Source organism: Hordeum vulgare, chromosome 5H (assembly GCF_904849725.1).
Source record: "Hordeum vulgare subsp. vulgare chromosome 5H, MorexV3_pseudomolecules_assembly, whole genome shotgun sequence".
Classification (NCBI taxonomy): domain Eukaryota; kingdom Viridiplantae; phylum Streptophyta; class Magnoliopsida; order Poales; family Poaceae; genus Hordeum; species Hordeum vulgare.
Genome location: NC_058522.1, coordinates 506,535,508 through 506,560,373, shown reverse-complemented (window position 1 = coordinate 506,560,373; position 24,866 = coordinate 506,535,508). Strand labels below are relative to the sequence as shown.

Genomic DNA, 24,866 nt, shown 5'->3' with positions numbered 1-24,866 from the left:
TGGTATGCTAGATGTGAGAAAAGAAATTGTAAAGATAATAGTGTCAGAGTCGGTTGAGATGGTTAGGGTGTAATAAATGCTAGAGGGGAAATAGAGATGATTTTGCTTATATAGAGATTATAAACTTGGGAAGTTTATTTGTGGCATGAAGCTTCGTAGAAAGTAAAATGGATTGTGCAAATATAGTTGAGGAGAGTGGGGATAACATACATGATAAGTCTGATAACATTAACTCCAGAGATGGTGTTGGTGAGGGAGTCTTAGTTGTAAAAATGAAAATTTTGGACGAGAATAATGCTAGGCAAGTGGTCAAGATTGCTCTGGATGAGAAAAAAACTCAAAGATAGTCAACTGGAAAGGAAGAGCCTGCATGTGGAAATGTTAAAGCAACACTTAGAAACGCATAAATAGAATCAAAATTTTCAACAATTGTTGCAACAAGTTTTGAAAAATGAGGCCGAGAAAAGGTATGATGATGACATTAACATTTATGATGATTTGTTAGAACACGAGGGTGAAGGTATGGAGAGATCAAAGGGAGAAGGTGATAAATATCACAAACATGTTGACTATACTCCTAGTGAGGGGTCTGAATCTACTAATGTGGGTAACATAAGTGGAGCAGATAAAATTCCATGTAGTCAAAATAAAACCGAAGGAGATACTGTGGGTTGGTCCTGGAATATGCTATAGACTAAAAGATAAAGAAGATATGAGGGTTTTTGACATGGCTAAAGAAAAGGTTGTTGTCCACGACAACTATGATAAGATGTTAATAATCCTTCCCTTTTGTCCATGACTTTCATGCATTGGAATTGACCTTGAATGCACTCTGGATGTGATTGGTACTAACCTTGAGATTATGAGGTTTTATGTTGCTACACGCGATATGTTACTTAATAGAGTAGTAATTTGGAAAAATCCAAGGAACCCATTTTAGCTCACAGGGTCCCATTCACACTAGCGATATTGATATGAATGATGCTAGAATGGAGATAATTCTGATGTTGATCTTGATGAAAAGTATCTTGACAAACTAAAGCAAGTGGTTTCTGTAGGATCGAAAGTATGTCGCGCGGGGTGATTAGGCTATGTGATCAAATTAAAAATTAACCTTTTCCCAATTTTATCGGTTGGCAAGTTTTACCGATTTTACCAAGTCTAGCACATCCTAAACATGCAAGTCTACGAGTGATGACGAGATGATGTATATACTTCTCGCACCTCGTTGGTTATCCCAAGTGGAAGGTTGAGATGTAGTCAGCAGCAAGTTTTCCCTCACACAGATACTATAAGGTTTATCGAACCAGGAGGACTCCTAGGATCAACAAGTAGGTGTCTTCCACCCTGGCGCTAGCAGAAGACGTGTACCTGCACACACAAAATAACTTTGCTCCCAACGAGTACAGAGAGGTTGTCAATATATTAGGCCTTGTAGTTTGCAAACGATCAAAACACAAGCGGGAATAGTAATAGTGATTGCAACGGAAAAGTAAATGAAACAATAAATGATGGAGGTGTAAACAATGATGGTGATATGGACCGGAGTCACATGATGTTCACTAGTGATGTCTCTCTGCCAAAAGACGATAAACAACTATGCTTGGGTAAACAAATTACAGTTGGGCAATTGACAGAATTATGAACGCACCGCAATGCTAATTATGCTACTTGATAGTTAGTGGTTCAATAGTAATTGGCAGTACACCAAGACAAGTAGACCGTTTATTCATCAGCATCTACTTACCAATCATCCACCTTGAGATATCTATCCACAACATCTCGCTGGTATTAAGTTGTGAGCCCCACCCAAAGTGTAAACTCATAGCAACGGACAACTCCATTAATGAACTATGCGTAAGGTAAACAATCCTTGCAACCGTGGTCACAAGCACCGTTGTTTTCTCTCTGGTGGCAACAACACATCCCCTAGTCTCATGTTTTTGTCACTCAAGCTAGACATTGAGGGGCATGAACCCAGAATCATGCATAACGCTCCATCTTGGAGTTACAATCTACTACTCGGCCAAAGCAATAAATAGCAATGGAGAACATGTATGAATCACCAAGGAACATAATATAAAAGGATAATCAAATATACAACTCATAACAATTTGAACATAATCTCATAATCCAGCGGATCCCAACAAACCGAGCATAGCAATAGAAAGAGAATTACGTAGATGCCTTGATTATCTAGGGCAGCTCACAAGGACTAACCATTGAAGCACAAGATCGGAGAGAAGACATCACATAGCTACTACAAAGATTCAATTGCAAGATATAAAGATATACCTTCAAGCACTTGATGTCTACTACGCAACCTTCTCCTTGAAGACGTTGTTGGGCCTCCAAGTGCAGAGGTTTGTAGGACAATAGCAATTTTCCCTCAAGTGGGTGACCTAAGGTTTATCAATCCGTGGGAGGCGTAGGATGAAGATGGTCTCTCTCAAGCAACCCTGCAACCAAATAACAAAGAGTCTCTTGTGTCCCCAACACACCAAATACAATGGTAAATTGTATAGGTGCACTAGTTCGGCGAAGAGATGGTGATACAAGTGTAATATGGATAGTAGATATAGGTTTTTGTAATCTGAAATTATAAAAACAGCAAGGTAATTAATAATAAAAGTGAGCACGAACGGTATTGCAATGCGTGGAAACAAGGCCTAGGGTTCATACTTTCACTAGTGAAGTTCTCTCAACAATGATAACATAATTGGATCATATAACTAGCCCTCAACATGCAACAAAGAGTCACTCCCAAAGTCACTAATAGCGGAGAACAAACCACCCCAAAGTTATTCTTTTTGATCAATCTATCCTAGAGTTCGTACTAGAATAACACCTTAAGACACACATCAACCAAGACCCTAATGTCACCTAGATACTCCATTGTCACCTCAAGTATCCGTGGGCATGATTATACGATATGCATCACACAATCTCAGAATCATCTATTCAACTATACCTGGCCAAACGGGCCGGCCCGGCACGGCACGGCCCGGCCCGCCGTAAACGTGCCAGGCACGGCACGGCTCGCCTGGGCCCGATTAATATACGGGTCGTGTCGTGCCGGCCCGTGTGCCTGGCAGCCAGGCCCAAGCACGACACGGCTGGGTAAACGGGCAGGCCCGAGGCATGATTAGCACGCTGGGCCTGATTTTTTTAAGCATATGGGCTTATTTTTGGGCCTATTGGGCCATATTCTTGCATATATATATAAAAAAATAAATGGGCCGTGTCGTGCCGGCCCGCGTGCCCAACCTCCAGGCCCAGGCACGGCCCGAGGCGTGCTTCGTGCCGTGCCCGAGCACGATTAGCCCGTGCCGGGCCGGGCCCGTGTCGTGCTAGGCACGCAGGCTGTCGGGCCGGCCCATTTAATCGGCCCGTTTGGCCAGATCTATATTCAACCAACACATAGAACTTCAAAGAGTGCCCCAAAGTTTATACCAGAGAGTCAAAACGTGTGCAACCCATATGCATAGGTTCCCGATGTCACGAAACCCGCAAGTTGATCACCAAAACATACATCAACTACTCACATGAATATCCCATTGTCACCACAGATAGACACGTGCAAGACATACATCAAGTGTTCTTAAAGACTCAATCCGATAAGATAACTTCAAAGGGGAAACTGAATTCATTACAAGAAGGGAGAGGGGGAAGAACATCATAGGATCCAACTATAGTAGCAAATCCCGTGGTACATCGAGATCATGACATCTCAAGAAGTGGTGTAGGATGAAGATGGTCTCTCTCAAACAAACCTGCAATCAAATACAAAAAATCTCTTGTGTCCCCAACACACCCAATACAATGGCAAATTGTATAGGTGCACTAGTTCGACGAAGAGATGGTGATACAAGTGTAGTATGATTATACATTGTACTAATGCGACTCTGATGTAGCTTGTGGCGAGTGTAAGCCAATTCCATATATCTCTTCTTTTCAGTACATGTACTTGTAACGGTATCCATTCTTGCGAAACGACGAGATGCGCTTCTATCCCTGACGAGGCCCTCGTGCCAAATTGGGGATATGATTGCATCTTGGGCGTTACACACCTCGCTTGCTTGCAAATTACAAGTACAAGGGGATTGACAACCCTCTTGCCCGCGTTGGGTGCAAGTTGTTTTTCTTTTGTGTGCGGCCACTGAATACAGTTATGATTGATATTCCTATTGGTTCAATAAACCTTGGTTTCATAACCGAAGGAAATACTTATCCACATTGTGCTGCAATAACCCGTTCCTCTTCACGGAAAACCCAACATAGATCACAAATATCAGGTATCTTTCAATTCTTCATAGTAACAATTGGATATCCTCTAGTAAACAAAATAAATATAGCTATGCTCCCCGACAACGGTGCCAGAAAAAGTTCTTGATAACCCACAAGTATATGGGATTGCGACATTCTTCACGAATAGTATTTCATCCTAATTTATTGATTCAACACAAGGGGTGCCAAAGAATATTTAGAGGCTTTGACAATTGAGTTGTCAATTGAACCGCGCCTGTGATATCTCTCTGCAGCAAAAGATTTAGTAGGGCGGCAAATAATAGCGGTAGTAGTGACAGTGATAGCAGTAGTTTTAGTAACAACAGTAAGAGTAGCAATTGAGTAGCAGGTGTGACAGTAACATCGGCAGTAGTAACTTAGCAAGAATCAATATTTGTAAAGCGTAGGCACATGGATCAGCGATGAAAAGATATGGATGACATCAATCATATGACAGTTACACACTAGAGTGACACGGAACTAGCTCCAATTCATTAATCTAATGTAGGCATGTATTCCGTATATAGTCATTCGTGCTTGCGATAAGAACTTGCATGACATCTTTTGTCCTACCCTCCCGTGGCAGGACAAAAGGCTCCCCCTCGATGTCCATGTCATCGTCCTCCTCCTCAATGTCGTAGTCCTCCGGGAACTCATGATCGAGCGGGTAGCCATCTAGGTTGACCTGATCTTGCATGAATGTGTCATGTAGATCATTGGTGGCTTGCGCGAACGGCGCTCAACCATCCTGGATTTGGGTCTCATCGGGATCGTACGCACCAGCCGTCGGCGCACCTTCGAAGAACATGTTCTCCAAGAAACGGTTGGTCGTTTCATCGTCGACGGTCGCCGACATTCCGTCGAACAGATTGCGGGCACCGGTGAGCATGTCGGCTGGCATCTCGCGCTCGCGTTTCCTCATGCCTCCGGACGATGATCCGCCTGCCACGGGCGCGACATTGAGGTTGATGGTCACCGGCGTGGGAGTGGAAGGAGGCACGATGCTCACCTTCGGCGAGCATTCCCCGGAGAAGCGGCTGCCTTGCGGGTAGACGTGGAAGCTGGGAATCGGCTGCGTACAAGATGCGCGCGGTGACTCTGGCAGCATCATCTGAGGATATGCTGACGGGCACGTGCTGGCCGCGGCCACGGCAACAACGGCGTTGACAAGCCCGTGCTGGTTAGGGTTTACCCCTAGGTACAACAAGACCTCCATCGTTGTCGCCTTTAACCGGGCATTGGTTTCTTCCTGCTGCGCGACGGTGGCGGCGAAGGCGGCGGCGACAGCTGCCTTGCCCCTTGCATCCTGCGCGTGCCTCCTGCCCTTCCTCTTGGCCGACTCCACGGCTCGCTCCTCGGACGTCAACTCCTTCTTCTTCTTGGGCGACGCCCCGGCCTAGCGGAGGGCACGGGCCTTGCCTCTGCCCTCGGCGGAGATGGCAGACGTGGCCAATAAGGTGATGGACGTGACGGCCTCGAAGTCGTCGTCCATGACGGTGGGGGCGGGCGCGGGAGCAAGCGGGAGAGTTTGGGGGAAATGGAGAAAAAAAGTGGCCGCTTTGTCGCCGACTTGCGGGCCAGGGAGGGAAGTAGGCGTGCGCCGCACGCATCCGCTTCGTGTCCGCGCCGACGCAAATCGGGTGGAAAATTGGACCGGAAATGGGTCGGCACGCGGACAAAAAGCAGACGTGCGTCCGTTTGGCTCGGCGCGTTGGACCAACTATTTATCTGCACCGACTCAAAGAGACGGCGGCGGACGAAATGGGTCCCTCTGTTGAAGTTGTTCTAAGAATTGGTGTTAGTGGAATATATTTGAAGGTGGGAAAGAGGCGCTTAATTTTTTTACTCCTCTCTAAAGCCAACAAGGTTCGCCTAGGTGGTGTTTAGACCCTTAAAAGTGTTTTTTACACCGCTAAGTGATTTTAAAGGATCAACTAGAGATGTTATTAGGTTGAATGTGAGATTTGGTTGGTGCTGATCTTGGCTAGAATAGGGACATGTCCCATTGGCTGGGCTGATGATCAGTTTTAGATGATAGCTTTTGGTGGCTGGCTGATGATCAGTTTTTGGTGCTGCCTGATCTTGTAAAAGTAACTTCTACTAGTATCTGGTATATACAACAGTGGCACGTGTCATCAACAGGTACAAAGTCTAGAAGTTTAGGTAGAAAGCGCGCAACAGTAATTACAGGCGGAAAAGGAACAGTAGCAGGCGAGCAGGTCGGCACACGGCCACCAAAAGCACCACTATTGCCTGCTCGTGTCAACTCGCCTGTGCCGTGAGCGGGCGGGGGTCCGCCATTTTCGCACCGCACGCGGTCGACCAGCCAACATTGGATTTGCCGTTTGCGTCGTGCCCGTGCATGCTCTGTCTCAGTCTCACTCTCACTCACCCTCACCTCTGCTCGCCTGTGAACCAAGAGGACCACGTCCACACCATCACATGCCCAGCAATAGCAGCAGCAGCAGCAGCATCGATCCGGCTAAATCCACCGCCGCGGATTCATGGGCGAATCACGGCCTCGCCAGTGCCGGCCGGACGTGGACGTGTGAATGACGCTAGGCGCCAATGGTGGCGCATCGGTTCTGCCTCCCGCGTATAAAGCGACGACGACCATGGCGCCTGCCTGCGTGCGTGCGTACCCGCGGGGCCTCTCGTCCCTCCTCCCTCTTTTCCATTCTCAACGCAAAGGTGACGAGCCAGGAAGAGGTCGATCCAGCAGCTAGGCGCCAACGACCACCCTGGACGTCCTCCCCAACGCGCGGCGTTTCCCGAGCGAGCAAGCAAGCGAGCAAGCGGCGAAACCATCGCCACCGCTTGGCGGCTTGCTTCGCTTGAGCCGAACCTCTTTAAGTCGCGCCTTGCCGCCGTCTCTCTCTCTCTCCTCTCTCCTCGTGACGCCCTTGATAGCGCGGTGCCGTCGCTGCGAGCGAAGGTGGGGTCGTCGTCGCTGCTGAGCGGGTGCTGGCCGATGGGCGCCGAGGTGGAGGTCGTGGCCAGGGTGGCGCCCAGGGCGCCCGGCAGGAAGAGGACGTCCACCACGCTGCTCCACCTGCTCCAGCTCGACAACCCCGACGGCGTCTTCGTGTTCGCCGCCGCGGCGCCCAACAAGCTGCCGCCGCCGTCGCCGGAGCCCGAGGCCGAGAGCCTCATCGACAAGATCGCCTCCTGCTGCCGGGTCTTCACGTTCGCGGACGACGCCGACGCAAACGAGCGTGACGCCAAGCGGGAGCGGCTCGAGGAGGTGCTCGCCGCGGTGCGCTCCAGCGGCAAGAACCAGCCGCCCGGGCTGGACCACCTCGTCATGGTCGCGCTGGTCAAGATGCTCGCCGCCAACCTGTTCCGCACGATGCCTCCGCCGGCTGCGTGCCCGTCGCTACTCGCCGACGCGGCTGACGAGGAGGCCCCCGCGGCGTCGCTGCTCCCGTCGTGGCCGCACCTCCAGGCGGTCTACGACGTGCTCCTCGCCGTCATCGCCGCGGCCGACGCCAAGGCCCTCCGCAACCACGTCGACCGCCCCTTCCTCACGTCGCTCCTGGCGCTGTTCGGCTCCGAGGACCCCCGCGAGCGCGACCGGCTCAAGACCGCCTACCACCAGCTGTACGCCAAGCTGACCCCGGAGCGCGCCTTCATGCGGCGCTCCATGGCCGCCGCGCTCCTGGCCTCCGTCCACGAGTGCGGCGGCGGCGTGCCGGAGCTGCTGGAGATCTGCGGCAGCATCATCAACGGCTTCGCGGTGCCGCTCAAGGAGGAGCACCGCGGGTTCCTGCTGCGGGTGCTGCTGCCGCTGCATCGCGCGCGGTGGCTCCACGCCTACCACCGCCAGCTCGTCTACTGCGTGCTGCAGTTCGTGCACAAGGAGCCGGAGCTGGCCGGCGCCGTCGTCGAGGGCATCCTCCGCCGGTGGCCCGTGACCAACTGCCAGAAGGAGGTGCTGCTCATCGACGAGCTGGAGGAGATCGTGGACGCCCTGGACCAGCGCCAGTTCGACGCCCTCGCCGCGCCCATCTGCTCCCGGATCGCGCGCTGCGCCACCAGCTGCAGCTCCCAGGTACGTACGTAACTCTACTGTGCCACCATCAATTCCGCAAGTACGTAGTATACCAGGTTTATATGATCGAAACTAAGATCCTAACCAAGCGGTAATTCTGAATCTCGAGTTAGAGTAAATTTTTAGAGTATCTAAGTCTTCACAACGGTCAGTGTTGGATTGCAGAAATGCATAATATACCGTTAGAGCACGTCACTTTAGTCAGTTTTTTCTTTTAGAAGATCCATCCATGTCCGTCCATGCATCAGCTTCTGCCACATTCAGTTAGTTGGCGGCATGTGGGGAAGAAAGCTTCCAGGCGGAGGCGGTGAACAGTACGTAGTTGATCGAAAGTTTGAGCGAAAAAGAGGCTTTATAAAAGCGATGTCAATTTGTCGACTTGGTGCATTGCGGTTCAAATTATTCGGCTTCAAAGACCTCGCTTTCTCTGGCCCGTCTTTCAGTCCCGACGCAACGCAATCCGCCTGGGAATGCGGCTCCCGAACAGAACATGGCCGTCACATGCCCGATGCCAACTCCACCGTGCACTGCACCCACATTCACAGTGGACAAAAATGTGGTGTTTGTGGACTTGTGGTACCCTGCCTCCAGCCGAATCACTTTGAAATGCGTTACTACCAACTAGCTTTGCAAAGCGGGCGGCTTTGCAAAGGCGATGATTTGACCGTTCCTTGTCGTGCAATCCAGCCAATGGATAATTGCCCTATCCTTGCCGCTAATCGTAGTGCTATCACTTGAATGCTTTGGTGAGGTGATGGGTGGTGGGCTGAACGAGAGGGAAAAAAATGTGCGTTTATGATTTCCACTTTTCACAGGTGGCGGAGCGGGCGCTGTACGTGTGGAACAACGAGCGGTTCCTGGAGATGGCGTCGGCCGGCGGCGCCATGGAGCGCATCCTGCCGCCGTTCGTGGCCAGCGTGGAGGACAACCTGGAGCGGCACTGGAGCAAGTGCGTGCAGCAGGTCACGGCCAGCGTCAAGGCGCTGCTCCAGCAGGTAGCGCCCGACCTCTACGACCGCTGCGCCGCCGACCTCGCCGCGAACCGGGCCGAGGCCCACGCCCGGGCCGCCGCGCGCGACGCGCGGTGGCGGAGGCTCGAGGCGGCCGCCGACGCCAACACCGGCCGGAGGAGTAGCTAACGAGGGTGATGCATGTCTGTTTGGCTTGTATATTTGCGTGATGACCATGCCGGCCGGCGTGGGCCGCTCCCGCCGGCGGGCACCGCAACTAAGAATGCAACTAATGGCGCGGCGTCGTGGCCGGCAAAGTACCATGTTGGTTTCAGCCACGACGCGGAAAATATTTGTGTGTGTGTGTGTGTGTGTGTGTTTTTCCCCAGGCGCATATGCCTACTGATATCGGACTGAGATAACTGGATTCGTTGATACAATGAAAAGTTCGTCACATTTCTCATTCAAGTATGCACAAAATTGCATTAAAAATGCAAAAGGTAACCCGTCAGCCATCACTGACAATCACGTAATACTCCCTCCCTCCATCCAATAATGTAAGACGCGTTTTGACACTATGGGACGGAGGGAATACACTACATGATGCAAGGCTCAAAATTGAACTCCCTGGCATGATTCACCCTGACAGGCCTAGCCAATTTCTTTGTTCCTTGTAGGACAAATAAAACCATGAGGTGTACCAACAGGCGAGAAGACAAGGATCTGCCATGAAAGCAATTGGGCAACAGATAGTGGATCCATGTTAAAAAATAAGGAAAAATGAAGAGCCGTTTACAAAAACAAACTTGGTGCCTGGGCAGCAAATGTACACGTGCATCATACATGAAAGCACCAAAGGAGAATAAAGTCCAAGAACGATCAGGCTCATCTTCAGATAGAGCGTTCTAACTGCAAGAGTGCAAGACCATTACATAACTTATCGCGCACAATAGCCACCATGATTGAAAGGATGTACTGGAGACTCCCCCTCAATGGACACCGAGCCATGTTTGTCTGTATAATTCATTATATATGCTATTGCTACTACTTCTGGAAAGAAACGGAGTACGAGCCCGTGTTTGGATCCTTGACAGCTTTGAAATTGTCCACGCTCATACCAAACCGCCCCAGCACCGAGTTGCCCAGATCTTTCAGCTTTGCTGCATCAGACAAAGTGAGCACATAAATTTAGATAGGGAAAACAAGAGCAAAGAGTAAATCAATCAGGGCCTCTTTGATTTGCAGGATTCTCAAAATGCAGGAATAGGGTGGCATGTCCAGTACCCTACAGGATTTTAGAGAATGTTTGATTTTTCTTCGAGAAAACGCAAAAGCCTTGCGTTTCTTTGCATTGAAAAGGAGAGAGTTTACAGCCTCCTAAGAGGTGGTTACAGCACAGTTACATGGTGGTTTAGTGGACATCCCAGGTTGGGGGCAAGACTACCCTAAGCCCTTTGTCCCCGGCTCTAGCCCAGCACCTAACCTCATCTTTGATCCTATCCAAGAGCTCGTCGAGCGACGGAGGAATATGGTCGAACACACACGCGTTCCTATGTTTCCAAATCATCCAGGGGACCAGCAGCGCGACAGATCGCAGTGCCTTGCGGAGTGATGGTGGAGTGACGTCTCTCACCCTCCTCCACCAATCCTGGATGGAAGCATCGTGCACCGGCAACGGAACCGGGAGGTGCAGCCAGGACAATGTCTCGTGCCATGCCTGCCGCGCAAAGGGGCAGGAGAGCAGCAGGTATTGGATGGTCTCCGGCTCTTGGTCACATAACAGGCAGCGGGTGTGGTGAGGAAGCCCTCGGCGCGCGAGCCTTGCCGCAGTCCAGCATCGGTCCAGGTTCGCAAGCCAGTGGAAGAACTTGACTTTCGGAGGGGCCCAACCTTTCTAGATGAGCTGCCAAGAGTGGCATGTCAATGATCCGTGGAAGGTTGCCCGATAACAAGACCTCGCCGAGTAGATGCCGTTGGCCGTCCACTTCCAGACGAGCTTGTCCGGCTCAGTGGACAGATTGATGCGTGCGACGAGCTGCCATGTCCTCAAGTATTGGCCTATCTCTTGCAGGCCCACCACACCTCGAATGTCTCGGGCCCAGGCATTGCCGGCGATGCCTTCTGCCACCGTCCTCGCTCTCCTTCTGTTCTTGGGAATGCATAGGTATAGGAGGGGTGCAAGCTCGCGTATTGACTGCCCATGCAGCCATCGGTCCTCCCAGAACAGCGCGGTGAGGCCATCTCCTACCACCATGAAGGTGGATGCATGGAACAGGCCGAGCTCCTCGGGGGAGAACTGCAGGTCGAGGCCTTGCCATGCTCGGTCGGCATCCGTCCTCGATAGCCAAAGCCAACGTAGTCTGAGCGCTAGCCCCGTGCGCTCAAGGTCTCGGATGCCCAGCCCGCCGTATGCAAGCGGCCGGCAGACCGTGCGCCAGTTCACGTGGCAGTGCCCTCCCATCGCAGCCTCGCGCCCAGTCCAGAGGAAGCCACGCTGGATCTTCTCAAGTTGTTTCAGAGTCTTCTTCGGGGGTGCAAGGGCAAGCACCTGGTGAGTTGGAATCGCGCCGAGGACAGATTTAACCAGTGCCAGCCGCCCTGCCTTGTTCATGAGCCATGCTTTCCAGGACGGGAGGCGGCCTGCCACGGCGTCTACCAGTGGCTGCATCTGTGCCGCTGAGGGTCGACGAGTGGAGAGCGGAATGCCCAGGTAGGTGATGGGCAGGCCCGCGGACTGGCAGCCCAGCGCCTCCAGCAAGGCGTCGCCATCCGCACCGCCATGCAGGGTCGTGGCCGAGCTCTTGCCGTAATTGACCCGCAGGCCCGATGCGGTCTCAAAAATGCCCAAGATGCTCTTCACGGCGAGCACCTCCTCCATCTCAGCATGGCAAAACATCATCACGTCATCGGCATATAGAGAAATTGCCGGGATGTTGCGGCAGGGGTGCAGGCGCCGAAGGATGCCGGTCTGGAGCGCCCTGTGCATGAGGCGGGCCAGCGCGTCGACCGCCAGGACGAGAGAATGTTTGATAGCACAGCAAAAAGAAAGGAATCCTACAAAGAGGTTTCAATGAAAAAATTTCCTCCAAAATGTAGTGCAAATGGATCCTATGGAAAAAATCCTAAGGATCCCAATCCTACAAATCAAACGGTCATCGCATGCAAAATTCCTAAGGGTCCGATGTACTCCCTCTGTTCCTAAATATAAGTCTTTTTAGAGATTTCACTAGGAGACTACATACAAAGCAAAATGAGTGAATCTACAGTCTTAAGTATGTCTATATACATTTGTATGTAGTCCCCTAGTGAAACCTTTAAAAAGACTTATATTTAGGAACGGAGGGAGTACATGATATAAATGGGGCATTCCATATGACAGAACCATGCTGTCTGAATAATTCTTTATTCTTCAGCAAAAGTTGGGAGCGCATATGAGCAAGGTAATAAGACATTGGTACATTCACAGCACATACTTTGATGACACTTCTAATCACTAAAGATAATTGTGCCAGCAAGTAATAACACAGTTTTGCATGTCGTGCAACCAAATATCGTCATTGAGAGCACCACTACGGCACTACATCCCTCTAGTTACTAAGCTCCCATGAAATAGAGGGCTCACAACGCTCCAGCGTTTTACTTCGGAGTGGACCCCGTTTGTCAAGGAAAGGTTGTGGTGTGTATAATCCCACGCAACCGACGTACGTATCCGTCAAAGAAAAAATCTCACGCAACCGACGTATCTTGATTGGTAAAACTCCCTTGCCCCTAGCTCTCGTAGAGTCGTGGTCTCTCCGCTTTTCCCCCAGCCACCGCCGCCCCTCTTCCCATTCGGTCGCGTCGCTGCCCTCCTCTTCCCCTGCCCCGCCTCACGCCGTGCCACCCGGCCTCCTCGGCAGCGCACCAACGCAGCAGTACGACCCCTCCGGTTGCTTCTCTTTCCCCGTCACCTTAGTCCTCCTTTTTTCTTGGGCAGGAAACGACGCACCAGGACTGTGCTTACCTTCCCTTCCTGTACTTCTCCGTTGTTTTCCCAGCGCAGATTCGGACGCATCTTCTTGATGTGCAAGATAGCCCATGTATCCATGGCATCTTGATTACATAGCAGACAGGCCTTGCCGACTGTCTGGTCACCTCCGACGTCGACCATGGGCTCACGATCCTAACCCAACTACACGTCTTGCCAACCATCTCGACCAAGAGGTAGTTGATGAAATTTTATTGATCTGATTAAGGTGCCATATTTTTGGGGATTTAGTCGTGTGGAGCTCCTGCATGATGGTCTTGAGTTCTGAACTGAACTTGGTTGGAGCTGAGAAGATCCGTCTGTGCTTAGAATTAATTTGTATTGCAATAATTTGTGCTGGATCACTATTATGTTTGTCCAACGGGAGAGGCCGATTAGTTTAGTTCAGGATTTGTGCCTTTTGTTTGTCAGGTATACGTGCCAATAATTTATATTGTTTAGTTGAAATATGAGAATAGGGAGCAGCCAGAGGGAAGGCCATGTCTGAAGGAAATTATTGATTTTTAAGTTTGCGAACGGATAATATGGAGGTGTACTCGAGTTGATTGATTCCTCCGATCGACATACAGCGCTGCCGGCCTTGGGCATGTAGTTCTACCTACGGCATGAATTTGACCACTACAAGGGAGAATCTCTACTAGAGCATGAACGGTGGCAGGAAGAGTCAGAACCACAAAAGGCAAAGATATAGACTAATGTTTCCATGTTTGTTTTCTAAATCGACATGACAAAGTGATGAGTATTTCCTCTCTTCCAGGAGCTTCAGGAACTAATTCCAGAAAAATGAATATAGGTGGATTGGGAAAAGAAAGACCCATGTGAACGTGGAGTATTTGAGGTCGAGCTCAAATGCACCTGCATGAACAATAAAATCAAAAAAGAAAATCAAACCATTTCAAAAAATTCTGAATTTTGTTTTGAGGAACTTTGACAAATGTTCTAAGTTCTGGAAAATTTTCACCATGAGATCACATTCGAGGAAAGCGTTACAAAGAAACAAAATCGATGCTCTGAAAATGCTACTTTCGAAAGCATTTTGAAACACTGATTTTATTTTATTTTGCCACGCCTTACACGAATGTGATCTCATGATAAAAATTTGCAAGCACTTAGAACATTTGTCAAAGTTCATCACAAAAAAAAAGAACTTTTTGAAGTGTTTTGAATTATTATTTTTTTACTGTTCATGCGGGTGCACTTGAGCACTTTCCAACCCATGTACTGATTTTTGGTACTGTTTTTCTCTTCCATGTTTCATTTGTTTGCTAGCAACCTTTGCGTCATTCTTCCTCTTAACTGGAGATGTAGGATCATGTACGTGTATGCAATCCAAAGATGGATGGATTGCAAGAGATATTCCAAACTGGACAGATAGCTGATTCACCATATATAACATGAACACATTCTATTTGCCATATCACTGTTACTGTGATGTATAAACATATAATTTGTCCATGCTCCTGTAAGGATTTGTAATACTTCTCTGAAATTCATTCCAGATGAGATAGTAGTTGTGATTGTATATTTAGTTTACAATCATGGATATCTTTGGCATTCATTGTATAAAAATCAGATAGACAATATTGGTAATTTGTTACTAGATTCATCAAACTGTGTGATGTTGGGTGGTGAATGCTAACATGTGCAGATGAAGAAAGTGTATGATCTCTTAATGGATGAAGAAACTGTGTGATTGTATATTTATATTCCACACTGTTTTTTGCTAAACTGTGGAAGAGTGCATTTCATGACATAGTTGGAAGAATATGCCCCCATGTTCTTGTATACATGAGCCATCTATTTCCAAGATTTCGTAGCTTCAAACATGTTGGAATCCTTAGTTGGAAAAGATTAAGCATACTTTGTTAGTGAAATCGTGTTTTCAATTCGTGTGCTCTTCAATTATTAGTTGACGGGCAGTCTTTACCAATTAAATCCATAGCTGAGGTTTGAAACTCAAAAGTACCTGATTCAACAAATTTAAAATTCGTCCAAAATATTTTTATTCTGCATTGTCCTAATCCTGAAGTTTATGCACATGATGCTCTGGATTTACGTATTACCTCAGCCAACCAATTTGTGAAAAAGAAAACATATGCAGATAAAACAATGGGAAGATGGTTTCATGTGGTGTGGTGTATTGTTTTTGACTTTTTGTGATATGGGTGTTTGCTTGGCCAAATGTGCACTTTATACTTTTGTAAAGAAAAGTAGTACAGGTGCCAAAATTCTTAGTGAATCTAATATGTTGTAAACCCGATGAAGAAAAAATTGAAGGTTACCATCCCATGAGTTATTCAACTGGATACCGAGTCGATCAAACGGATAGAGCTAAACTTCATGGAGCGACAGAGCGTGAGAAAACAGACGATGAACGGGAATAGTTTTGCCCAACTCAAAAATTGATTATATATATACATCTAATAAAAGAAGGCCAAACGCAACGGTTCCCCGGCGCGGCAGAGCGCACCTGTTTCTCTAGTATATAAGATGGCTAGAGCTGTTAACTACACTGGAAGCATAAATGCGGATAAAGCTGTTATGAAGTCTGAACATTTGTGGAAGATCTTACCAAGCATTTCCTCCTTCATTTTTTCCTTTTTCTCCGCTGCCAGTGGCTCAAGTCGGAACAATGATTTCTTAGCCTGTTGATTTGAAGGATCTAGCTCAATGATTTTTTTCATGTCTGTGAAGAGGAACAATACCAAAAACTTAGCACTGGTGGAACATGAAAAATGACATAAAAAATAATGTGAATGCACTGATCTCAAATTGATAATATAAGCACATAATGAGGATAAAATCTGACCAGCAATAGCATCATCATAGTTTTCAAGCTTTTCATGTGCTTCTCCCCTCCGAAGCAAGGCTTTCAAATATGAAGGATTCAGCTCAAGCGCTTTGGTGCACTCCTTAACTGTTTCATCATATTTCCCCTAGATCATATGAAGTCAGCACCGGAGTTTGCGTGTAATAAGATATGACCAAAAGAAAAACCTTACTTAACAGAAAGCGCTCATACAATCCAAGTATATAAAAAGCAATTGAAATTAGACTATAGATCGAAGATTTCATCGACCACATACCACATTAACATGGCCTAGTCTACCAAGTTTAAACAACACAGTTCTTAGCAATGGGATATCCAAAACGGTGCCCGAGCACAGGTGAGCTTTTTATCCTAACTGGGGCAGTCGCATCCATGGAAACGACACCCCTCCCCATGCGTTGCAGAGCCCGATCATCGCAGCCCACCGGACACCTCGCCCTCTCAAGTTGGATAGAACGAGTGTCGGCTCGACCCCCATCCCATCTCGATGGAGAGAGATGAGAGAAACGAGAAGATGTGACGAGAGAGAGAGAAGCTAAAGGCATTTACCGTCATCAGACCACCTGCCTCCGTATTCCCTATGTATATTGTTTCGTAACTCTTACACTAAATGAATGGATGCACATCCCTAGGTATCTGGACGGTCCACATAATAATAGCATATGTGCTTGGGAGCCAAATCACTGCTCCCTGCTTTCTACCAAGATTACACAGAAAACAGATAAAAGTAACGACATGCCTACAGTACATCAGGAATGGATAAAACGTATATAAAAGAAATAATTATAGCGATGGTACCATACCATCTTCGTGCAATGATAACTATGAACGAACTACTGCATGTTCACATCAATAAAAATGAGCAATGATGGATGGCAAGCAAATGTGGATAGTATCTGATGTCCTCCGAGTTGTCGACCAACCAGAAAAATGTCTTACCAATTTCAAGAAACATACAGCACGATTTGAATGGCATGCAGAGGATATATCTTCAGAAGATTCCAGTTCAGCAGCAATTTGCAATGCAATTTCATATTTTGATAATGCATCTTCGTACTCTCCAGCTGCAAAATGTTTGTTTCCTTCTGCTTTTGCATCGTTTGCTTGGCTTCTAGCTTTCTGCACCGAGTTGAAGGGAAAGCTTTAATAGAGGAAGGTAAACAGTGATGCTCTACAAAATACTCAGCCCAACATAGCATAAAAACAGCATAGTAAGACATGAAATTCCGTCAACAATTTACAAAAGCCTATTTACAGGCAGATAGCAGCAGCAGACCAATAATTTATCAAAGCATGAAATTTGGCTAGTCATTGCATCATATATTACAGACCAGAACAGTTAATACTATCCCACGAAAGAAATAGTATGGAAATAAGCTTGGAAGGTAAAATTTCAGAAACAAGTTTTGCCTAAAATCTAGCACTGCCACTTCAGCAAACGTCAGTTTCGTACATCACATTCATATGCTAGAGTGTATTGTATTTAATTCAGCATTTCTTACTTCAGTTTTTCATAGGTAGAATGCTAGTCTGCTGGACAGTTGTCGATTATTTGCCTTATAGATCCGAGGAATGAGAACACCAAATCATGAAACTAACCTATGGTGCTACCTGCATACTAATACTCAAACACGATAGTTGGTTCAGGACAATATCTTCTAGTAAGGCAACATATGCACTTATTTCATAAGAAAATCTGAAGAGTCCAACAAATTAGAGAGACTAAATTCATTAGCTGACTGAGTGGAGCGCAATGGATCATCACTTATCATGTAGTAACTACCGATTCTTGCATCCTCCTCACTTATTAGTACTTGTATAAAAGCTGACCCGCGGGGGGGGGGGGGGGGGGGGGGGGGGGGCACCGATGTCCTTATCTCACTTTATAAACATTGAAAAGTTATGGAATTTTGTGTGAGTGTAAGTATGACACATATATACCATAGTACAAAATTTTAGATTCAAATTCAACGTACAGAGTTAGAAACAAAAAAGACAAATCATGCTGTTAATAGTACCTAATGCAACCTGGGCCTTGAATTCAGCCCATTTTCTATATAATTGTGAATTTGTCTTTTGTGTTTACTAATGCCGTGTTTTCAATTTGGATCTCAAATTTCGCAGTATGACAGATTCTTGTTGCTAGTACAACATATTTTTTAACATTCATAAACTGGATTTTGTTAACTTGGTGCACAGGTAGCACAAAATGGCTGGGTGCACTAGATATTTCCCCTCTACTGCCAAAACTAACCCTAATGGAACCCTCGCGGCACGGCACCACCATATGTCCTAATCAAAGCTTCAGGGTTGGGATCTCAAATTCGAGCACAGAAATCAAGAAGGAGAACGGGTGGGCGGATGGGGTGCTCGGGGCGATACCTCCCGCAGCTGCTCGTCGGTGAGCGCGTCCTCGAAGGCCTCCTCGTCCTCCTCCGCCCTCCTCGGGTCCGGGGCTTCCACGAACTCCGGCGGCAAGGAGGGGCGTGTCGTCTCCTCGCCCTCGTGCTCCGGCTCGAGCTCGATCACCACCATCTCTCGCCTCCGGTGGTCGCCGCCGTCCGCCCGCGCCGATCGAGGGTTCGCCCCCAGTCCAGTCGCAAGAGCAGTCAGCCCGCTGGGGGAGAGAGAGAGAGAGAGGAGAAGATGATTTACTGTGCTCACGGAGATCCGGAACAGCCTAGACCCACGAGGAGTAGAGAGAAGAGGCCCTGGGCCCTGGGCCCTGTGAGCGTTGAGTTTTCGTTGGGCCGGTCCATAACAGCTTTGATTTTCGTTCTTCTGTGCCTTGTGTATCTGAGTACTTCAGAAAAGTCAACCACATGCTCCTCACAAAAAAAAGTCGATCATAATTTCCAAACCTAGAGTTCATAAACAACATAAAATATTATTTCCCTTGACCACTAATCATATGGAAAATAGTCATCTTCATAAAATAAATATTCATGTGTCCAGGGAAATTGTTTCGACTGCATGCGAACATTTCTTAATATAAATACATGAACACTTATTCATAGCATATGTGCATTTTTTCCAAAACAATAAACATATATTCTAGATACATGAGCATTTTTAGATACACGATCCTTCATGAAACAATAAGTGTTTATTTTTCTTTCTTTGTGTATATATTTCACTTGTATTTATTTTTCTAAGAATAATATATTGTTCGTATTGTTATAGATGCCAGAAGGAGAGGCCTGGCACAATGATGAATACTCCTCACTTGTGCCAAAAAGTGAGGTTTGCATCTACGCATTACATTGCAAAGGACACGGCTTGGCTTATACTCCCTCTGTTCCTAAATATAAGGCTCTGTTTGTTTCAGAAGTCCCGGCACTTTTTTTAGTCCCAACTTAAAAGTCCCTAGTCCCTACCCGTTTGTTTCCAGGGACTAAATAGGGATTATAGGTCATTAAATGACATGCAAAAAGACCATGTTACCCTTAATAATGTAGTAGTAGTCATAAAATGACATGCTAAAAGTAGGGGCATTGTTGCGAAAAGTGCCAAAAAAGTCCCAAAAAGACCCTTCCACAGGGACTTCTTCAAATAGTCCCAAATACCCCCTTTTAGTCCCTAAAAGTCCCTCCTATTTGTTTCACATGGAACTTTTTGGGACTTTTTTGAGTCCCTACACCAAAAAGTCCATGGAAACAAACACCCCCTAAGACTTTCTAGATATTCCACTACAGACTATATACAGTGCAAAATAAATGAAATCATACTCTAAAATATGTCTATATACATCCGTATATAGTTTGAAGTGAAATCTCTAAAACGACTTATATTTAAGAATGGAGAGAGTAAAATTCTTCATTAGATCCTCGTATGGGAGCTTTTAGCCTTGTACGTGTCATTTATTGTTGTAGATGTCCGATGCGCCTTTAGATCTGCAAGTTAACCTAGCTAATGAAGATGAGAGGAGGAAGAAAATAAATAAGATAGCAACTAGGTTTAGTAACTACCATGTTGATTTGTTTCTTCCCTTTTTTCCAGTGTTTACAATATCGCTTATTATTAGCGTTACGGGATACGGTAAGTAAACCGACTCAAATTATAATAAATAAAAATTAATAAAATAAAAAACAACAGAGCTCCATGGGAAATCATTGAACACCTCAATTGTAGAGGAGAGCTCAAAAATTAGAGTGCATAGAGTATTGCGTAGATGATAAAAGAATCGAAGTACGAGCCCCTTAAATCATTTACTCGGTCAAAATCAGTGACTTTATTCTATTGGGATTGTATGCGTGTTCTAGTATGTGTGTTCTAGTTTAAAACCCTCTCATTTCCTAGTGGTGTTGTATGTGTGTTCTAGTTTTAGAGAGTCAACATTCAATTAAGATTTCCTATTGGGATTGAGTCACCTGATTTTGACCGGATCAATAATTTCTTAAAACTATGTCATTCAATTTTTTATACTATAGAATATGCTTCCTAATTTTTAAGGTCTCATAATTAATTGATGTCTTCAGTTTAGAATTCAGTTAGCCTAATTTTAATCGGGTCAACAATTTCTCAAGGGCTCATCCATTCAATTATTTTAATTCCTCGTGTTCCCATTTTGAAACTTTTTAATTCAATTGAGGTATTTAATTTTGGATTTGAATAACAAATTTGATCGGGCCAACAATTTTTCCAATCATTTAGCATCAAGCGGCCTATAAAAACATACCAATCACACGCTAAATGTACGCTATTTAGAGAATAACACAGAACAACACCACAAAAGGCCAATCAAATCATCATAATATAAATAAAAATAGAGCATACTCCATCATCTCTCTCACTCACTATACTAAATATTCCATCAGTTATAACATATAAGGGGTGTTATTTTTTGGAAAGTCAAGTTTCTTTGACTTTGACCAAGTTTGGAGCAAAAAATCGACATCCACAACATTAAATCAAAAAAAGTACAGAAAATCATTTCATGATGAATCAGACCAGATATTATAGTTTTTTTTATATTTTTCTACAAATTAGATTAAATTAAAAGGTTTGAATTTTCAAAAAAGTAATACACCTTATATTATGAAACCGAGTGAGTATTTTTTTAAGAAATCTAACAACACCAACAACGAAACAAAGCGCGTACAACACTTCTAGTATTAGATGATAAAATAATTGAAGATGGAGCCCTTCAAATCATTGACCGGGTCAAAATCAATGACCAAATTTTAAGTTGAAGACCTCAATTACATGTAAGGCCGTAAAAGTTAGGGAGCATAGCAGTGTATTAGGAGAACGTATCATGCGCACCTAGCGGACTATTGCACCAATCGAGCTTCATCAGGCTCAAGTACAAAGAGGTGATCTGGTTTGTTTGACACCCACCGCCGTTGCCTCCACAGCGGTGCCTCGATTTTGTCTTTGGCAGTGGAGGATAGCTTATACGGAGTAATTGTTTGTTTTGTACGTAGTTACAACCATTTATAGCTGACCAATCTTCATTGTAACAATTATAGCTGACCAATTCTCCCCTTATGCCACGATCAGATCATTAGACTGGTGGCTAATAAGGATTTATCGAGTTTACGTGGACTTAGAAATGTTAGTGTGAGACAGCTTTCTCTAAGGCTTTGTACAATGCAAGGTGTTTAGGAAAGATGCTTAGACAAATAAATCAATTTTTTAAAGACTAACATTTATTTATACAGGATAGACATTCAATTAATTATCCCTAGAGATAAACATCGATACTTAAAAATTAGTTTATTTTGTTAGTATTTTTTTTAACACCTTGAATTGTACAAGGCCTAAATTATACAGTCATTTCATAAAAGTTTTTGACAGGTTTGGAGTTCCTCTATATATAAGCAAATAAATCACCGTTGTATATATGCCCGTTGCATCAAAGAAAAGAAAAACATATTTGTATTTCCTTTTTCTACTTTTGTATACCTTTTTTCAATGAAGAATTAAACTTCGTGTGACAAAGTAAATTTTACTGTATATTTAACGAACGAATTGGGTGTGCCATTAATCAGGTAATGGGACAGAAGGTGATGTGGTAGGTGGTGGCGCCGGCGCAGGTGAAGGTGGAGCTGGCGTCGTCGTAGGCGTAGCTGTAGGCGGACGGGCAGGCGGTCTTGAATACCCGCGAGTAGTTCGTGGGGCCGCACGCCGTCGGCGTGCCGTAGTCGCCAGTGCAGCAGTAGCGCGCGCTGCCGTAGGCGTTGCACGCGCTCTTGCAGGCCACCACCTCGCCGGAGCCGGACACCACGCGCAGGTCCGACGGGCACACAGCGTTCACGTCGCCCGCGCACGCCGCGGCGCGGCAGGCACCGCCGTCCCCATTGTTGTCGGGCGCGATGGAGAGGGGCAGGTTGAAGCCGTCGACGAGGCTGGCGTCGTAGAAGTCCAGGCCTCCTCCGCCCGGAGCGGCGAGGGTGACCTCGGCGAGCGTGACGGGCGGGGCGGGCCCGCGGCCGGCGCAGGCGACACCGCCGGTGCCACAGTCGGCGGTGGCGCAGGCGAGGCGGCCAGTGGAGGAGTCGACGGCGCAGCCGGTGCGGGCCCAGAAGTTGCCGGACCAGGCGCCGGATGACGGGGCGGCGATGGCGTCGGTGGCGCCGGAGGCGAGGTAGAAGCCGGTGCGGGCGAGCGGCGGCGATGTGGCGCCGTTGAGAGCGCCCACCCACACCGGGTGCGCGCACGCGTTGTGGAAGCTGAACGACCTCGCCGCCGACCCACCGCTGGTGGCGACGCCGAGGAGAAGGACGATGATCAGGTGGAGAGGAAAGAGTTTGATCAGCTGCCTGCACGTGCTGCAGGTGGAGATAGCTCCATTGTTTTTCTTGCCGGCGGCGGCAATGGGCGTCATCTCATCAGCAGTTGGAGACGAGAAGAAGGCCGGTCACGAGAAGAACACCTCGATACGATTGATCGATCCATCCATCTATCTCGTCGAATTTATAAGCGGTACGTGCCAACCTACAAGAAACGAGTAGGACGTACATGTCATTCACGCACGAAACCATCCATGAACCATATGCAGGTAGATGTGGGTAGCTAGCTAGGATAGGTGCTAGGGGTTGCGTACGTGGAGGAGAAAAACTGAATTACACATTTCGTGTCGAATTTATTAGTTAGTTTTGGTGGCTCGTGTACATACGCTTGTCGCTTGGCATGGGTCAACCACCACAAGCCACGATGCAGCCCTCCTTTCTCTCTCTCTCGTAGTGCTTCTCCTCCGTCGCGATTGCGACGGCGCTTGGCGAAGCCCTTCGAAATCGCACCACCACCATCGTCACCTCGTCGTCATGCTGCCGGAGAACTCAACTGCTACTTCACCTACGCTCGTTGGATCGAGGTGGTGAAGGCATCATCGAGTTGTACGTGTGTTGAACGCAGAGTTGTTGTCTGTTCGGCGCTAGATCGTGACGGGTCGTGATTGGATCACGGACGGATCGTGATTGGATCGTGAAGAAATTCGACTATATCAAACGCGTTTATTAACGCTTCCACTTAGTGATCTACAAGGTTATCTAGATGCACTCCCCCTCTCGGAGTTGTTCATCTCCATAGATATATCTTGGGTATTCGTAGGATTTTTTTGTTTTCCATACAACGTTCCCCAACAGTGAAACCATAGCTAGGTCTATGCGTAGATAACATGCACGAGTAGAATACAAAGTGTTTGTGGGCATTGATGTTGATGTTACTTATTTCATCAGTCTTATTTTTATTTGGCGATATTGTGGGATGAAGCGGCCCAGACCAACCTTACTTGTCCACGCACAAGAGACCGGTTCCACCGACTCACATGTAACTTGGTTGAATAAAGGTGGCTGACGGGTGTCTGTCTCTCCCACTTTAATTGAATCAGATTCGACAAAGGCGATCCTTGTGGAAGGTTAAGGGCCTGTTTGGTTGGAGGCTAATTTTGCCAAGCCAAAGTGTGGCAAGCCATTAAAGTGTGGTAAGCCACAAAACGTGGCTGAAAAAACGAACGCCAAACTTTGGCAAAAGTTGGCCAAAAAATTGACTCTATGACAAATGGACCATAGGGACAATAAAGTGTGGCAAGCCAAAGTGTGGCAAAAACCAAACATATGCCAACTAAACTGTGGATGTCAAAATCTGGCTTGACAAAGTGTGGGTGGGAACCAAACATGCCCTAAATAACAAATTGAATATCATTGTTATGGCTTTGCGTATGTAAGAACGATTCTTGTTAGTTGCCCATAGGAGCCACGTAAAACTTGCAACAATAAAGTAGAGGACATCTAACTTGATTTTGTAGTGCAGGTTGTGATGTGATATGGCCAAAGACATGATGTGGTATATGTGATGTTTGAGATGATCATGTTTTGTATAGATTAGCACGACTTGCATGTTGATGAGTACGGCAACCGGCAGGAGCGATAGGGTTGTCTTTAATTTATTTGTGCCTTTTGCTTTATTTTATCGCCATGAGTTAGCAATAGTTGTAGAAGCAATAGTTGGCGCAACAACCACACGGCTTGATCCCTAGTAGCCACTATGTTATGAGATTGATGTTACTATTACTTTTCTATGCTTAATGTTTGTCAATAAGGCCCAAGTGTCATGATTTCGTATCTAAACTTATTACGTTATCTCTAAATATGAAAAGTATCTGGATCCTATCTTGCAAGTTGTATGCACCTATTACGTGTCTTGATCCGCATGCCACAAGGTGAAAATATTTGGGATTCTTTCCGATGATTGTCGTAGTTTGAGGAGTTCATGTAT

General features: G+C 46.7%; 3 protein-coding genes across 3 annotated transcripts; 1 reads left to right on the top strand and 2 right to left on the bottom strand.

Moving 5' to 3' along the window:
• Window positions 1-6,426: 6,426 nt before the first annotated feature.
• Window positions 6,427-9,756, top strand: LOC123400211 (serine/threonine protein phosphatase 2A 57 kDa regulatory subunit B' alpha isoform-like). The gene is made up of 2 exons (XM_045094638.1): window positions 6,427-8,338; window positions 9,154-9,756. The coding sequence occupies exons 1-2, from the start codon at window positions 7,259-7,261 to the stop codon at window positions 9,475-9,477; spliced, it is 1,404 nt and encodes a 467-aa protein (XP_044950573.1). The 5' UTR covers window positions 6,427-7,258; the 3' UTR covers window positions 9,478-9,756.
• A 270-nt stretch (window positions 9,757-10,026) lies between these two features.
• On the bottom strand, window positions 10,027-18,808 carry LOC123400212 (tetratricopeptide repeat protein 1). Its single transcript, XM_045094639.1, has 5 exons — window positions 18,528-18,808; window positions 17,085-17,264; window positions 16,125-16,251; window positions 15,888-16,001; window positions 10,027-10,448 (listed from the first exon to the last, which is right to left on the bottom strand). The coding sequence occupies exons 1-5, from the start codon at window positions 18,678-18,680 to the stop codon at window positions 10,333-10,335; spliced, it is 690 nt and encodes a 229-aa protein (XP_044950574.1). The 5' UTR covers window positions 18,681-18,808; the 3' UTR covers window positions 10,027-10,332.
• A 3,203-nt stretch (window positions 18,809-22,011) lies between these two features.
• On the bottom strand, window positions 22,012-23,205 carry LOC123398463 (thaumatin-like protein 1b). The gene has a single exon (XM_045092931.1). The coding sequence runs from the start codon at window positions 22,972-22,974 to the stop codon at window positions 22,135-22,137; it is 840 nt and encodes a 279-aa protein (XP_044948866.1). The 5' UTR covers window positions 22,975-23,205; the 3' UTR covers window positions 22,012-22,134.
• Window positions 23,206-24,866: the final 1,661 nt, after the last annotated feature.

Coding starts and splice junctions, on each gene's coding strand:
- LOC123398463 (XM_045092931.1), bottom strand. CDS start 22,974: ATGACGCCCATTGCCGCCGCCGGCAAGAAAAACAATGGAGCTATCTCC.
- LOC123400212 (XM_045094639.1), bottom strand. CDS start 18,680: ATGGTGGTGATCGAGCTCGAGCCGGAGCACGAGGGCGAGGAGACGACA. Junction 16,252..17,084: donor CTGTATGTTTCTTGAAATTG/GTAAGACATTTT, acceptor CATATGATCTAG/GGGAAATATGATGAAACAGT. Junction 10,449..15,887: donor AATGAAGGAGGAAATGCTTG/GTAAGATCTTCC, acceptor TGTCTGATGCAG/CAAAGCTGAAAGATCTGGGC.
- LOC123400211 (XM_045094638.1), top strand. CDS start 7,259: ATGGGCGCCGAGGTGGAGGTCGTGGCCAGGGTGGCGCCCAGGGCGCCC. Junction 8,339..9,153: donor CCACCAGCTGCAGCTCCCAG/GTACGTACGTAA, acceptor CACTTTTCACAG/GTGGCGGAGCGGGCGCTGTA.